Source organism: Procambarus clarkii, chromosome 32 (genome assembly GCF_040958095.1).
Source record: "Procambarus clarkii isolate CNS0578487 chromosome 32, FALCON_Pclarkii_2.0, whole genome shotgun sequence".
NCBI lineage: Eukaryota > Metazoa > Arthropoda > Malacostraca > Decapoda > Cambaridae > Procambarus > Procambarus clarkii.
This window is the reverse complement of record NC_091181.1, coordinates 42,138,152-42,153,541: the sequence shown is the minus strand read 5'-3', so window position 1 is coordinate 42,153,541 and position 15,390 is coordinate 42,138,152. Positions and strand designations below refer to the sequence as shown.

Sequence of the window (15,390 nt, the reverse complement as noted above, 5' to 3'; positions counted from 1 at the left end):
CCGGGCCGCGGGGACGCTAAGCCCTGGAAGCACCTCAAGGTAACCTCAAGGTAAGGTATCACCTTGCATGGTATACAAGTCAAGGACACTGGCCTGTAGTTCAGTGCCTCTTGCCTGTCGCCCTTTTTTTATATTGGGACCTCATTCGCCGTCTTCCATATTTCTGGTAGGTCTCCCATCTCCAGTGACTTACTATACACTATGGAGAGTGGCAAGCAAAGTGCCTCTGCACACTCTTTCAGTATCCATGGTGAGATCCCATCTGGACCAACAACCTTTCTAACATCCAGATCCAGCAGGTGTCTCTTGACCCCCTCTCTCGTAATTTCGAACTCTTCCAAGGCCACCTGGTTTACCTCCCTTTCTCCTAGCACAGTGACCTCACCTTGTTTTATTGTGAAGACCTCCTGGAACCTCTTGTTGAGTTCTTCACACACCTCTTTGTCATTCTCAGTATACCCGTCCTCGCCTGTTCGAAGTTTCAATACCTGTTCTTTCACTGTTGTTTTCCTTCTGATGTGACTGTGGAGTAGCTTTGGTTCGGTCTTGGCTTTGTTTGCTACATCATTTTCAAAACTTTTCTTTGCTTCTCTTCTCACCCTGACGTAATCATTCCTGGTTCTCTGGTATCTCTCTCTGCTTTCTGGTGTTCTGTTATTCCGGAAGTTCCTCCACGCTCTTTTGTTCAGTTTCTTCGCTTCCATACATGCCCTATTATACCATGGATTCTTCTGTTGCTTCTCGGATTTTTCCCTTTGGGCCGGGATGAACCTGTTTACTGCCTCCTGACACTTTTGGGTAACATAGTCCATCATACCCTGTACAGACTTATCTCTGAGGTCTGTGTCCCAAGGTATTTCACTTAGGAGACTTCTCATCTGTTCATAATTCCCCTTTCGGTATGCCAGCCTTTTGATTCCTAGTTCTTTTTTCGGGGAGATAAGTCCTAGCTCTACCAGGTACTCGAAGTTCAATACATTGTGGTCACTCATTCCCAAGGGCGCTTCCATCTTAACTTCCCTTATATCCCACTCATTTAGGGTAAATATCAAATCAAGCATTGCTGGTTCATCTTCTCCTCTCATTCTTGTTGGTTCTTTGATGTGCTGGCTTAGGAAGCTTCTTGTTGCCACGTCCAGCAGCTTAGCTCTCCATGTTTCTGGTCCTCCATGCGGGTCTCTGTTCTTTCAATCTATCTTCCCATGGTTGAAGTCTCCCATAATTAGTTGTCCAGATCCATTCCTGCTAGCAACAGAAACTGCTCTTTCTATTATGTTAATGGTGGCCATGTTGTTTCTATCATATTCCTGTCTAGGTCTTCTGTCATTTGGTGGCGGATTATATATGACTACGACTATAATTTTTTTCCCTCCATTTGTTACGGTACCTGCTATGTAGTCACTGAAACCTTCACAGCCCTGAATATCCATCTCCTCAAAATCCCAGCCTTTTCTTACCAGCAGAGCTACACCACCCCCACCTCTTCCTTCCCTCTCTTTCCTCATAACATAATAGTACTGTGGGAACACTGCATTTGTTATCGTTTTCGAGAGCTTTGTTTCTGTGAGGGCTATTATGTCTGGGTTTTCCTCTAGTTCCCGTTCTCCAAGCTCATTTGCTTTATTTGTAATTCCATCTATGTTAGTGTACATCGCTTTGAGGCTCACTTTCTTCTGTCCCTTCTCAAATCGCCTCCTTGGTGAGTGTTCTGCTGGTGGGGGAGGCTGTTCCATGGGTGTGAGGACCTGTGAGGTGGATAGCAGGGTCTCGGACGATACTGGGATGAGGGGCGGGGGATCCTGTGAAGGGGGAGGGACAGGGAGGGTATGGGGTGAAAGGGGAGGGAGGACGGGAAGGAAAGGGGGGGAGGGAGGACTCGGGAGGAGGGGAGGGGTAGAAGGGTGGGTATTGGGTGTGGGGGGAGGGAGATTTGGCTGAACATTTGAGTGAATGCAGGGAGGGTTTGGGGTAGGGGAATTTTCTATGCAGAGGAGGGTGGCGGGGTTGTCCTCCCTTCTGGTGTTACTGGGTAGCTGGTTGTGGGTTCCCCCCTCGCCTCTGGGGGTGTTGTGTTGGGAGCTGTGACTTCCTGGTTTTCCCCTCTCGCCCTGCGCCTCTTCCTTGCTTCTGCCGCCATGGCTCTCTCCTCCCTTGTCATGTCTCTCTGGAGGAATACATTTTTGAATTCTCCTACGTTTTTCAGGGAGCTCTTCCTTGATAGGATCTTCTCCTTTGTGCTCTCGTTTGCAAACACTATCTCTATCATTCGGTCTCGGTCTTTGTTGTACCAACCTAGCCTGAAAACCTTCTCAATGCTATGCTCAGCCCCTTCCATGTCTAGTGCCTTTAGTACTTCATTCACTGCTGCTTTGTCCTTGTCATTCCACTCTGTCCTATTAGAGCCTTCCTACTCTTTAATACCCACAGCAACCACTGATCTGTTCCTTTCCAGCAGTTGGCTAGTGGAGCGTGCTGCCTCCTGTGAGGTGGCTGCTTTCATGGCCACCTCCATCACTGCAGTCATTACTTCAGAGTTATTTTTATTAGTATTTTTGCAAATGTTGCTTTTATTGTGGTATTCTCATCCAAAAAACTATTACCACCTTCTCCCTGGATGGTTTTCTGAGTCTCAGCCTCGATACCATTCTCTTTGAGGGCTCTAATCTCCTCCTTTGCTGCTGTCAGCTCTCTTTTCAGATTGCTTATTTCGTTCTTCATTTCCGGCATCATTTCTTGCATCTCAATCTTGATGTCCTCCAGAAACTGGGCAAACATTTCCTTCATTTCGTCACCTTGGCTCTTCCCTGTTCCCCTGGTACCTCTGGTTGCCATTCTTGCCCATGTTCCTATAGTTGTGCCGTGATAGGCTTTGTCACGAGGGCAGAGCGGGATGGGGGAGGGAGAGAGAGAGAGAGAGGAAGAGAGAGAGAGAGAGGAAGAGAGAGAGAGAGAGAAAGGGAGTGATAAAAGGAGAGATAAATGGGTGGGTGGGGGCGATCCGACCCTTCCACTGAAGTGATTTGAAAGTAGAAGGGGAGGGGGGAGGAGATGGAGAGAGAGGCGGGAGGGAGAGGAGAGGGAGAGAGATGGAGAGGGAGGGTGAGGGAGAGAGGGGGGGAGGTGTGAGTGTGTATGTGTGTGTGTGTGTGTGTGTGTGTGTGTGTGTGTGTGTGTGTGTGTGTGTGTGTGTGTGTGTGTGTGTGTGTGTGTGTGTGTGTGTGGGCAGAGAGGGAGGGGGAAGGAAAGAGAGGGAGGGAGGGAGGGAGGGAGGGAGGGAGGGAGGGAGGGAGGGAGAGGGAGAGGGAGAGGGAGAGGGAGAGTGAGAGTGGGAGAGAGATAGAGAGTGAGAGAGAGAGTGGGAGAGAGGGAGTAGGAGAGGGAGAGAGGGGGAGAGAGTGGAGAGGGGAAGAGTGTGTGTATGGGGGGATGCGGGGGACTGGGGGTGGGGGGGGCGGAGATGGAGACCAGGTCAGGTCAGGTCAGATGGGGGGGGGGGTTAAAAGGCGGGGGGGGGATAGTAAGGTCCTATCCCTTGATCCCAGGTGTCAATGCCTTTTCCCCTGACTGAACATTTGTGTGTGTACTCACCTATATGTACTCACCTATATGTGCTTGCAGGATCGAGCATTGACTCTTGGATCCCGCCTTTCTAGCTATCGGTTGTTTACAGCAATGACTCCTGTCCCATTTCCCTATCATACCTAGTTTTAAAAGTATGAATAGTATTTGCTTCCACAACCTGTTCCCCAAGTGCATTCCATTTTTCTACTACTCTCACGCTAAAAGAAAACTTCCTAACATCTCTGTGACTCATCTGAGTTTCCAGTTTCCACCCATGTCCCCTCGTTCTGTTATTATTACGTGTGAACATTTGATCTATTTCCACTTTGTCAATTCCCCTGAGTATTTTATATGTCCCTATCATATCTCCTCTCTCCCTTCTTTTCTCTAGTGTCGTAAGGTTCAGTTCCTTCAGCCGCTCTTCATATCCCATCCCTCGTAGCTCTGGGACAAGCCTCGTCGCAAACCTCTGAACCTTCTCCAGTTTCTTTATGTGTTTCTTCAGGTGGGGGCTCCATGATGGCGCGGCATACTCTAAGACGGGTCTCACGTAGGCAGTGTAAAGCGCCCTAAAAGCTTCCTCATTTAGGTTTCTGAATGAATGTGTGTGTGTGTGTGTGTGTGTGTGTGTGTGTGTGTGTGTGTGTGTGTGTGTGTGTGTGTGTGTGTCTGTTTTAGTGTGTGCACGCTTGTGTGCGTGCATACGTACGTGGGAGGGCGTGCGTGTATGTGTCACGAGATCCCTTAAGCATTACCTCTACCTAAATGAGCCACTCTGAGATTTTTAAATATATATGATATCCTGAACAAGAATTTGATAATATTTTACCTCAATCTGTACACCTGATTAATTGACCAGAGAGGGGGTACATACCAGACTCCTCCCACTCACACAACCAGTTGAGTAAGGACGATGTATGATGACGATGGTTATCCATCGTTGTCTCCCACTAGGTGATTCACTAAGTGCTAATAGATTGATGAGGTCGGTTCTTCTCAGTCTACACAAAGCTCTGGAGTCAGTCACTGTATCGTTGTGTGACAGTTAACTAATTCACTGTACCACTGATCACAGTCACCACTCAACAACACAATCAGGTAGTTCCACGGCGGGTCGTCCCACCCGGTCAGGTCGCACACTTACATGCACCGGTGATGCCACTAGCTCCACTTTGGGTTCTTCGCACTATCGCTAGCGATATGACTATGCTATGTTGCACCCTGCTAGCTACACACTGCGAGAGGCCAAATACTATGATCTAGCCTCTATACTCCTTCAATGTCCCGAGAAATTGACGAATTTCAGAGGACCTCACTAATCGTGTGTGTCCCCCTACCGGCTCCCTGTCCCTGTGTGTGTGTGTGTGTGTGTGTGTGTGTGTGTGTGTGTGTGTGTGTGTGTGTGTGTGTGTGTGTGTGTGTGTGTGTATCTGCAGACAACCGTTGTGTGTGTGTGTGTGTGTGTGTGTGTGTGTGTGTGTGTGTGTGTGTGTGTGTGTGTGTGTGTGTGTGTGTTTGTGTGTGTGTGTGTGTGTGTGTATCTGCAGACAACCATTGTGTGTGTGTGTGTGTGTGTGTGTGTGTGTGTGTGTGTGTGTGTGTGTGTGTGTGTGTGTGTGTGTGTGTGTGTGTGTGTGTGTGTGTGTATCTGCAGACAACCATTGTGTGTGTGTGTGTGTGTGTGTAGACAACAGTTGTGTGTGTGTAGAAAACAGTTGTGTGTGTGTGTGTGTGTGTAGACAACAGTTGTGTGTGTGTAGACAACAGTTGTGTGTGTGTGTGTGTGTGTGTGTGTGTGTGTGTGTGTGTGTGTGTGTGTGTGTGTGTGTGTGTGCAGACAACCTGTTGTATATGTCTGGAAGCAGATAGTTGTTTGTCTTCTTGAAGGCTGCACACTTTGTCTGTTAAGTGTTTGAAAAGAAAACTCGTTGTTTGTGTGTCAGATATATCTAAGTGTTCACCTGTTGCAATGTTGCAGCAAACATTATAAAAGTAAATAAAACTAAGCACGTAATTCGGTATTAAACTATTTAAATAATTATCCTTTATGTTGCTTCTGGAAACTTTTTAAATTAAATTCCTCCGTTACCCGTATAGAAAAATCTAATTCACACATGACATAAAAGTTATTATTAACTGCAAAATGTTGAAAATATCTCGTAATTCCAGCAATGTTTCAACTCATTATACTTTTCGCATAACCAGTTTCTGCATTGTTACATATATACGCTTGTTAAGGCTTTACCACGTCAGCTTAAATTAAGCATCCCCGGACGGTCCTAAATGACCTCGCTTGCCTCTCAGTAGTGTGTGTCTGTGTGTGTGTGTGTGTGTGAGGAATAGTTAGCAGTTAGTAACAGTTGATTGATTGATAGTTGAGAGGCGGGCCGAAAGAGCAGAGCTCAACCCCCGTAAGCACAACTAGGTGAAAACACACACACACTCTCTCCCTCTCACTCTCCCACTCTCTCCCTCTCCCCCCCCCTCTCCCTCTCTCTCTCTCTCTCTCTCGCTCTCTCTCTCTCCTCTCTCTCTCTCCTCTTTCTCTCTCCTCTCTCTCTCTCTCTCTCTCTCTCTCTCTCTCTCTCTCTCTCTCTCTCTCTCTCTCTCTCTCTCTCTCTCTCTCTCTCTCTCTCTCTCTCTCTCTCTCCCTCCCTCTCTCTCTCTCTCTCTCTCTCTCTCTCTCTCTCTCTCTCTCTCTCTCTCTCTCTCTCTCTCTCTCTCTCTCTCTCTTTCTCTCTCTCTCTCTCTCTCTCTCTCTCTCTCCCTCTCGAATTATATCTTCCTGCAAATAATTTCATCCACTGGCGTACAATTATGCCAATTCACAGTGAATTACACCATCTTACATTGAATTTGCATCCTGATGACATGAGGAGACTACTTCCTACCCTCCCGCAAGCCACATAATGCGGTTACCTAAATGTTATATATTTAGCTCGCAGAATCTTCCAAGTCCTCCACCAGAAGGGGAAGAATAAATGTTTAGAGTTCATTATATTTACATGCAATGTTTGAGGGTCAGGTAGGTCAAGGTCCTCGGAGCTGTGGAGGAGCGAGCCTCATAGAGTTTGTAGAGTTGAACTCTTATGTTGTTTCTTATTAGTACTTACCTAATAATGTCTATGCTGCAGTGAGGTCTAGCTCTTTATGACCCGCCAACCAGCCTTGTGTCTGTTGCGTTACAACCTAACTGCTTTGACTTTTATATTCTTTGTCAAAACTGGCTTTAATGTTGTGGATGGAGGTGGCTTCCACAACTTCCTGTTTTAGACCGTTACACTTGTTAACTACCCGAAGACGAGTACGTTCTTACAAGTATTGAAGACAAGTACTTTCTTCGGCTAATTAGCGTTTCCAGCTTCCACCTCTGTCCTCTTGTCCTGCTTTCTCTCTCACTCTGAAGATGCTATTCTTGTTCACCTTATCTATTCCTCTCAATAATTTGTGATCAAACCCCTCTCTTCCTTCTATCCTCAAGGATTCTGAGATCTAGTTCCATTAGCTTAGACCGGGTCGCGGGGACGCTAAGCCCCCGTGCAATCATTTCAAGATAACCTCGTGCAATCATTTCAAGATAACCTCAAGGTAGTATATGTTCGTAGCTTAGACTTCTTAGCTATGGTACCAACCATGGTGCAAACCTCTCTACGTTTTTAATTTGGCTCTAAGCTTCACAAGGTGCGGACTCCATCCCGGTGATGAGTTCCTGAACTGGTAGAACAAATGTTGTCCACGTCTCGTTACGTCTCAGGAAACAAGTCACGAGGGACGGTGCGTCTCAAGCACAAGTATTAGGAGCTGTCACTTGTACACTTTCATCATGTCATCCCTAACTCTTCGCCTTTCTAGAACATATAAATTAATCTTTTTCAAAATCTCTTCATATAGAATATTTCTAATTTGCGGAACTAACTTTGTCATCCTATGCTGGGCGCGTTGTAGTGAATTTATGTTCATTCTATTGTATGGCGACCAACGCTAAAAATATGTAAATGGGGCCTAACAAGAGTAAGATATAGCTGTATTTTATTGAAACTCTTCTTTAAATAAATCCCAGACTTCTACTTGCCTTATTTTGAACATCTACGCATTGATTTTTTTTATTATGAAATTCTTACTAATAATTATCTTCAGATATTTTTTATAAAATCTTGTATCTTAACAAAGATGTTACTCACGCATCTAGTCCATTCTATTTTGAAACTGATGTCCTTGTGATCACAGTTCCCTTGCTCGCGCTCTATTGCGATGACATTTATTTGTGTCTTCCTATATGCGCCTGACAGCTGGGTGGACAGCGCTTCGGATTCGTAGTCCTGAGGGGGGGGGTAACAAAAAGGAGGCTTGGTCGAGGACCGAGCCGCGGGGACGCTAAGCCCCGAAATAATTTCAAGATAACTTCAAGATAACCTATGTTAATCACTGACTAAAATATTATTTTCCGAAGTTCGCTCCTTAAAGTGTAGCTTAAAGAAGCAATCGTCAACTAATTCTCAAAAAAAGTCTTTTGCGTCTATATTCCTTGTTTTGTTAAACCACTTTATTTCACTAAAATTAAAGTCACCCCTAACATGAACACTGCTTGACCTAGATGCTCTAAATATTTCAGCTCATAGATGCTTTGATCTATTCTGTTGAAGTTTGGTGGCATGTGTATGTAATAGTCTAGTGTTACTTTGCACTAACTGTTCTTAATACTTGATTTACGTATATTGTGAGAACATGTATAGAGGCAGTGTTGTTGCTAGGTTGCATATATATGTATACTTGTATGATAATGTATTAGAGCTTGACCGGTAGAGTTTGTAGAATCCTCCCTATTATGCTGCACCCATGCTTGCTCTAGTGCCTGAGAGAATGCTTGGAGGGCAGGAAAAGATGTAAAACGAAGCCATAAGGATTATCCTCGGATGCCCCCGTACAACTAAATTACTAAACATGAGGAAGGAACTGAATATTTCATGTGTAAGTGATCGTATCACTGAAATTAATGCTTTATTTGGTATCAAGATGCTTAGGTTAACCCACCCTAACCCGTGCACTGAAGCCCTCCAAGCCTTCTTCCTTGAAGGTCAGCAGCCCTCCAAATGGATTACCAAAACTGCCACTGTGCTCAGTATGTATAACTTTCATCACCCCTACGAAGAGAGACAACAACGACACTTTCCTGCCCCATGGGAGATAACTCCTTTTCAAATTACTGTCCCTCCCTTTCCCAACCAAGAAGCTGGTTAAAGAACAAGCCTTGCTTCGACAAGAAGCAAAGTACAATGCCTTAAGCCAAATTAATGCTTTAGTCAGAGAGCGCTCCCTTTCCCAGATTATTTACACTGATGGATCCTTGCATCAGTCCTATGGTGCAGCTGGAAGTGCAGTTGTTGCGACAGGGAGAGATGGTTCCATCTCCCATGAGTGTGGAGCGCGTCTAACTGGGCCTCCACTCTTCAAACAGAATTGGTTGCCATAATTCTTGCACTCGAGTGCGTATATGAATCCAAAGATGACACGCTAATTGTAAGTGACGCCTTGTCATCCTTGACTACCCTCAGCTCCCCAAGGCATAACTGTGACGTGCTTATCTCTGAAGCTAGACACAGATATAATGAAATAATCAATGATGGAGTCAGAGTCTGTCTCCTGTGGATTCCTTCCCACATTGGTCTCCGAATGCATGATACAACTGATGAGTTGGCCAAGACTTTTGCTCGTAAAGAGGGAATTGATTCCCAGCTTGGACTGCCTTTGAGCAGCCTGAAACAGTTATATTCAGGGAACATCAACTAAATTTCGGAGACTTGAGGCAAAGCGAAATTCACACCAGTTACTCCATCTATCATCATTCTATTATGCAGGAAGTACCGCACGTCTATGGGTCATCCAATAAGGTTAGCAGACTTCTAGATGTTACCACTGCTAGGCTTAAGCTCGGCTAAACGTACCTCTGGGAATTTGTAACATCTGCTGATGTAGATTTGACTAAATGAAAACTCTGTCAGCAGAACTATTCGCATACTTTGCGTCACTATATAATGGAATGTGAAAAATCACGGAATTTAGAGATAACACCATCAATAGTGTCTAAGAAATGTGTAAGTAATTCATTCATAATGATGTGCTGCCCGAAATCTTAGCGAAGTATCCAAAATTTGCTTACTGTAGGTAATGCTTGCACATGACTGTAAAGCTGCCGCCCAGTTGGGTGGGTGTGCAGCAAGACTAGTAACTGTGCGACTCATCATAGATGTAAAGTGCACTGTATAGTGACTGTTGTGAGCATCTTGCTGAATCACACAAAAGATTATTGATATGTATATTTATGTGGGTGATTAAATATGTATGTGTATGTATATATGTATACGTATGTGTATGTATATATGTATACGTATGTATATGTACATGTATGCATGAGTATGTGTACATGTATATATAACATTAATAATTTTATAACTAGCGTCAAAAGATTGTTATATGCTTAGCTAAACAAACTAGAGGGGTCAGTTCCTGAACCGATTATGTGCCTCTGTAATCCTTTACACCAGCGCCCACGGGATGGGTATGGGGTGCATAATAAAGAAATAAATTAATTCCCTTACCCCCTCTCCTCCCCCATCCCCCTTGAGTACTGGTCAGGTCACTGATGCCATGTCTCGTCGATATGAACTCTTTGTTGATTTATTCACACATAATTATATTGTGCTATTGTGTGTGGCAGAATTCTTTGATACCTTCTTGAGAAATGTGCTGTACAATTTTCTATTAGTTATATGTATGTTTAAGGAGTTATTGCTTGAAATCTCATGTTCTGAAATAAAGATATTTGAAAGAGTAGTGGCGGATAGTTTGCAGAGTTGGCTAAAGTGTCTCCCGGGGCTCTGCCAAGCCGCCTCCCGTCACTGCTGGGTTGACTTTGAGGACGATTGATTGCGCAGCGTCGCGTCGCACTCTGATTTTTTATATCATTATTAAGGTCCGTTGACCCTATAACATATAGTATGTACATGTTTCGGTGGGAACTGGATCAGTCTGCCGATGTGCACCATGTTTGAAAGGTGGCGGGTGATATTTACTGTATACATTGTGGTAGACTCCCGAGGACATTAAGTGACTGGATGATATGACTTCCTCACCCCATTAGTGATATTTTATGACGTCTCCATTCTGTACTGTTGTGGTTAAGCATACTAGAGCTAGTGTACCACGGCACTAGAATAGAGCCTAGTGACCACTAGCTCAGAGTGTGTGCAGCCTAGAGCATGACATGGCTGAGTCCCAAGTGATTGAGCCAAGCTGATTTTGGTGTGAAATAATATCGGTGTAGAGAACTTTGTTGTGTTCCTTGAAATTTGAAATCAAGGAAATCGATATATCATAATAGTACATACGTATACTGGCATAATACATGACAATACATCCAATATGTTATATACAGCAATGCATAGAATTTAATCATAGATACATATAATCATATTTCATGAAACATTACATTATGCAATTCTGCCTTATTCTGGTACGGTATAAACACATGATACACCAATCATACTCGATGTATGTGGAGTCATAACATCCCTCCATCGCAGGAGATGGGTACACAGTGGCACAGGTGTACACATCCCTACTGCATGGACCGCAAAAAAAAGAATCATGCATCATATATTCACAAACAAGTCAAAGTCATAAGCTGCACAACATTTAGTACAGTCAGTAATAATGTAACATCACTAATACAGCATGTATAATACAGAATATATAATACAGATATAATACATCATCAAGTTTATAAGGGCTACAAGTGTATAGCAATATAGAAGTAATTACAATCAAGAAGTTTTACAATGGTCTCTTAAACTCAGGTTTTCCTCAGGAAAACACCTGGATAATGTATCAGCTAAGGCATCTAACTTACCAGGAATATGATGGATGTGGAGATTAAAGTCCTGCAAAAACAATGACCATCTTTAAATATTCTAATCATGCAACTTCATTCTGTCAATGAATATTAAAGGATTATGATCAGTATACACATCTTACCTTATTCCCTTGTAAATATATCTGCCCTTACACAAATTCTCAGAATTACGTTCCTCTTGCCTTCTTTTACTCACTATCAAGGCATTAGGTCTTAATTCTGGATGCAACTGGAAACAATAACGGACTACATGTCCTTTGTTGTGGCAATAACTACACTGTTTAATATCAGATAAACTTTTCATCCCTGATGTGACTCAACTAGGTTAAATCGTAATTTGGTTCAAATCACATAAAGGAAAAAATGAAAACGTCAAACTTTTGGTAAATTCGTTGATTTTTAGTAAAGAACAAAATAAGGCATGTGAAATTGTTGTTTCCAATACAAACGATAAAAATCAATGTGTTTTCATTAAAATTAACTAAAATGTTCCTGAATTTTCGTTTATATTACCGAAAGAAAATGTACACGTAAAACCGCTCTACTCCGGCTGAAAATTCAAAATATGCAATAAAAACATGGTTTTTCTCTCCTAATCAATATCTTACTCTCTATTTTAACGAGGTACAAATGGTTGATTGAAAATAAAGTATTAATGTGAATTTGCAATTAATTACGTATTTGTATCATATTTATTGTATATTTAATGAATTAATAACAATAAACTGAAAATTCTTAAAAACGTGGAAACGACAAAATATTGCCTAAATGGTTATAAGTCACCTAAATAAGCTACTGGGTGGCTTATCAGAACTGACCTGCCTAGAAGTGAATGTTTTAGGTGCCATATTATAATTACGGTACGATATCTTACTAAGAGTCTCATGTTCATCTGCAAGCATAGCGACTTTATGAACATCCTTATACAAATGCTTTCCTGTAGCTAATACCATTGTCAGTTTATTTTAATACCATTTTTTAATCAGTATAAGTTGTTTAAGAGACTTTAAATCATGAGTATTCATACTATTTAGCCACCTGTCAAAAATTTACCCTTACACGAGTAAAATCTGTGACTGATTGATCACGTGTGCGCTTAAAAGTTCTAAACTTTTGCCGTAGTGCCTCTGCATTGAGTTCATACACTTGCAGTATCCCTTCCTTTACTGTGGGGTAGTGAAAACTGTCTTCAAAGGTAATGAAGCAAAAATCTCCTGGGGCTTCCCTTTCAACTGGCCTTGCATTATGGCCACCCAAGAATCCTCTGGCCATTTCAGACAAGTAGCTAACTTTGCAAAATAAGTAAGTAATTATCAGAGAAGGTACCAAGCCGGGAAGGCTATGTAGCACCATCAAATGACCGGATAATCAGAGGGCGCTAAATATCACTGAGGATGCCAATATGAGAACAGAAACGCATAAGGCGAATGATATTAAAAGTATCCGATTCACCAAGAATTCTATCGTGGGCAAGACACACGCTCGGCCTGAAAGTCAAGACATTCAACAAGAATATGTATAACTGTAAGAGGAACAATGCAATTAGGACAATAAGAAGCAGGGCGGTACTTCATTAAGTATCCATGAGTTAAGCACATATGGCCAATACGCAACCTTGCCAGAGCCGTTTCCCACTGCCGGTTACGGTGGTAAAAGGAAGGCCACAGGGATACACTACTCTTAAGAGTACTCAGTTTGTTACCACTAACAGAAGACCAACAACCCTGCCCTCGGGCAAGAATGGAGGAATGAATAACTAGGTAAAAGATGGAATAAGGTATACCTTACCGGGAGATGGGAAAAGAGCGGATAGCTTTCTTAGCGGCAGCATTCGCACACTCATTTAAAGAAACACCAATATGGCTGGGAACCCAGCAAAACTCAACAGTCTTAAATCTACTGGAGATAAGAAACAGCCAATGTTGAATCTCGACTACCACCGGATGGACTGGATTAAAGGACTCCAGAGCCATGAGGGCACTACGAGAGTCAACTACAACCACAAACAAGGATTGACAGCGAGAAAGCAGGAGACGAAGACCATAAAGAATAGCATAAAGTTCTGCTGTGAAGATGCTAGTCTCTGGAGGCCGGCGACACTTATAGGTGTGGTCATGAAAAACAACAGAGAAGCCTACACCGTCGGCAGACTTAGACCCATCGGTGAAGATGGAAACAGAGCGGGAATATGAAGAAAAGTGTTCAAGGAAAAGGCGTTTCAGAACTGTAGGAGGGGTAAAAGCTTTAGTGATGTGGGTCAGGAATTTGTAATATTGATGACGGGGACCCTCCATGGGGGCAAGAACGAAACAACACAAGGAGAAATATTAGTAATACTATCCGAAAGAAAATGTTGCAGGCAAGGCAACCGGACAGAAAGGAGGAGGTGGTGAAGGGGGACAGGAACTACAGGAGGGCGAAAAGTCAAAGCACGACACAGGCGAGAGTGAGGGAGTTGTAAGGACCGCGCAAGGTAGCGATGACAGTAGCGATCTCGGCGGTCCTGGAGAGACTGGAAGCCAGAAAACACTTTTTCTCGGAAGAAAAACACGGAAGCCAGCTTGTACACTTGTCAGTGTACAAGCTGAGGGCGGAAGTCGAACGAAAGGCACCAGAGCTGAGGCGCAACCAAGTATGGTGCAAAGGATCAAGATGGCGAAGAGAAGAAGGAGAAGCAGACGAGTAAGCAGGGCAACCATAATAGAGTTTAGACAGTACGTGAGAGGAATGCAAAGAGAGGAGCATGTGCCTATCTGCTTCCCAAGAGGTATGGGACAAAATCTTGAATAGGTTAAGGGCCTTAGAGCATTCAACTTGGAGGTAAGAGATATGAGCCGACCAAGACAAACCAGTGTCAAAGATTAACCCCAAAAGCTTCGCAGAATCTTTGTACACAAGGGAATGACGATAAAGCGACAAAGAGGGACGAAGAGCGACATGCTTCCGAGTAAAAGTCGAAACACAAGACTTAGTTGCAGAGAATTTGAAGCCATGATCGGTGGCCCAAGGCGACACGGCATCACTCGCAAGTTGACGCCACCGTTGGAGAGGCGAATCATCACCTCGACAGCAAAGAGTAAGATCATCGACATAAAGAGCAGAGAAGACGCCAGAATGAAGAGAGGAAAGAAGACTATTGAGGGCAACCAGAAAAAGAGTAGTTCTCAGAACACTACCCTGGGGCACAGCTTCGTATTGCCAAAAAAAGGCAGAGGGAGTGGCACCAAGCCAGACTCCAAAGGAAAATACGAGAGAGGAAGCTTTGGAGGAAGAGAGGGAAATTACCACAAAAGCCAAAAGAACAAAGTTGGAACAGAATATGATATATCCATGTGGTGTCATAAGCCTTTTCCAGGTCAAAAAGGACAACAACAACGGAGGTCTTCGCAGAAAAAGCATAGCGAATGTAGACCTCCAAGCTCACTAGGACATCAGTCGTGCTGCGATACTTGCGAGAACCAAATTGAGGAGGAGAGAGGTGGTGATAGTGTTCCAAGAACCACATCAGACGAACATTTACTATATGCTCAAAGAGTTTGCGGACAAAACTCGTGAGGGCAATAGGGTGGAAGTCCTTAGGGATTGTCCTGAGAGACCCCGGTTTCCGAATAGGGAGTACAACAGCATCGAGCCAGTCCTCAGGGACTGACGACGACTCCCAGACCTGGTTACACAGACTCAGTAAATACTGAGACGTGCAAGAAGGGAGTTGGCGAAGCATCTCATAATGAATGTCATCCGAGCCTGCTGCCGAAGAACTGTAGAAGGCCAGGGCAGACTGAAGTACAGAGTGAGAGAAGGGATCGTTATAGGGAAGGCAGAGATGAGTGCGGAAATCTAAGGGATGAGATTCAAGAACGGGCTTCTGAAGAAGGAAGGATTGAGGAACATGAGAACCAGAGCTAACAGATAAGAGATGG

At 43.8% G+C, this 15,390-nt stretch overlaps 1 protein-coding gene across 1 annotated transcript in view; it reads left to right on the top strand.

Annotated features, from left to right (window-relative positions):
• LOC138370547 (glutamine-rich protein 2-like) overlaps window positions 1-14,260 on the top strand; it is a 21,383-nt gene extending 7,123 nt beyond the window's left edge. Inside the window, exon 4 of the mRNA XM_069334932.1 lies at window positions 13,830-14,260. Coding sequence (XP_069191033.1) covers window positions 13,830-14,260 — 431 coding nt within the window. The remainder of the gene's footprint in view (window positions 1-13,829) is intronic.
• The last annotated feature ends 1,130 nt before the right edge of the window (window positions 14,261-15,390 follow it).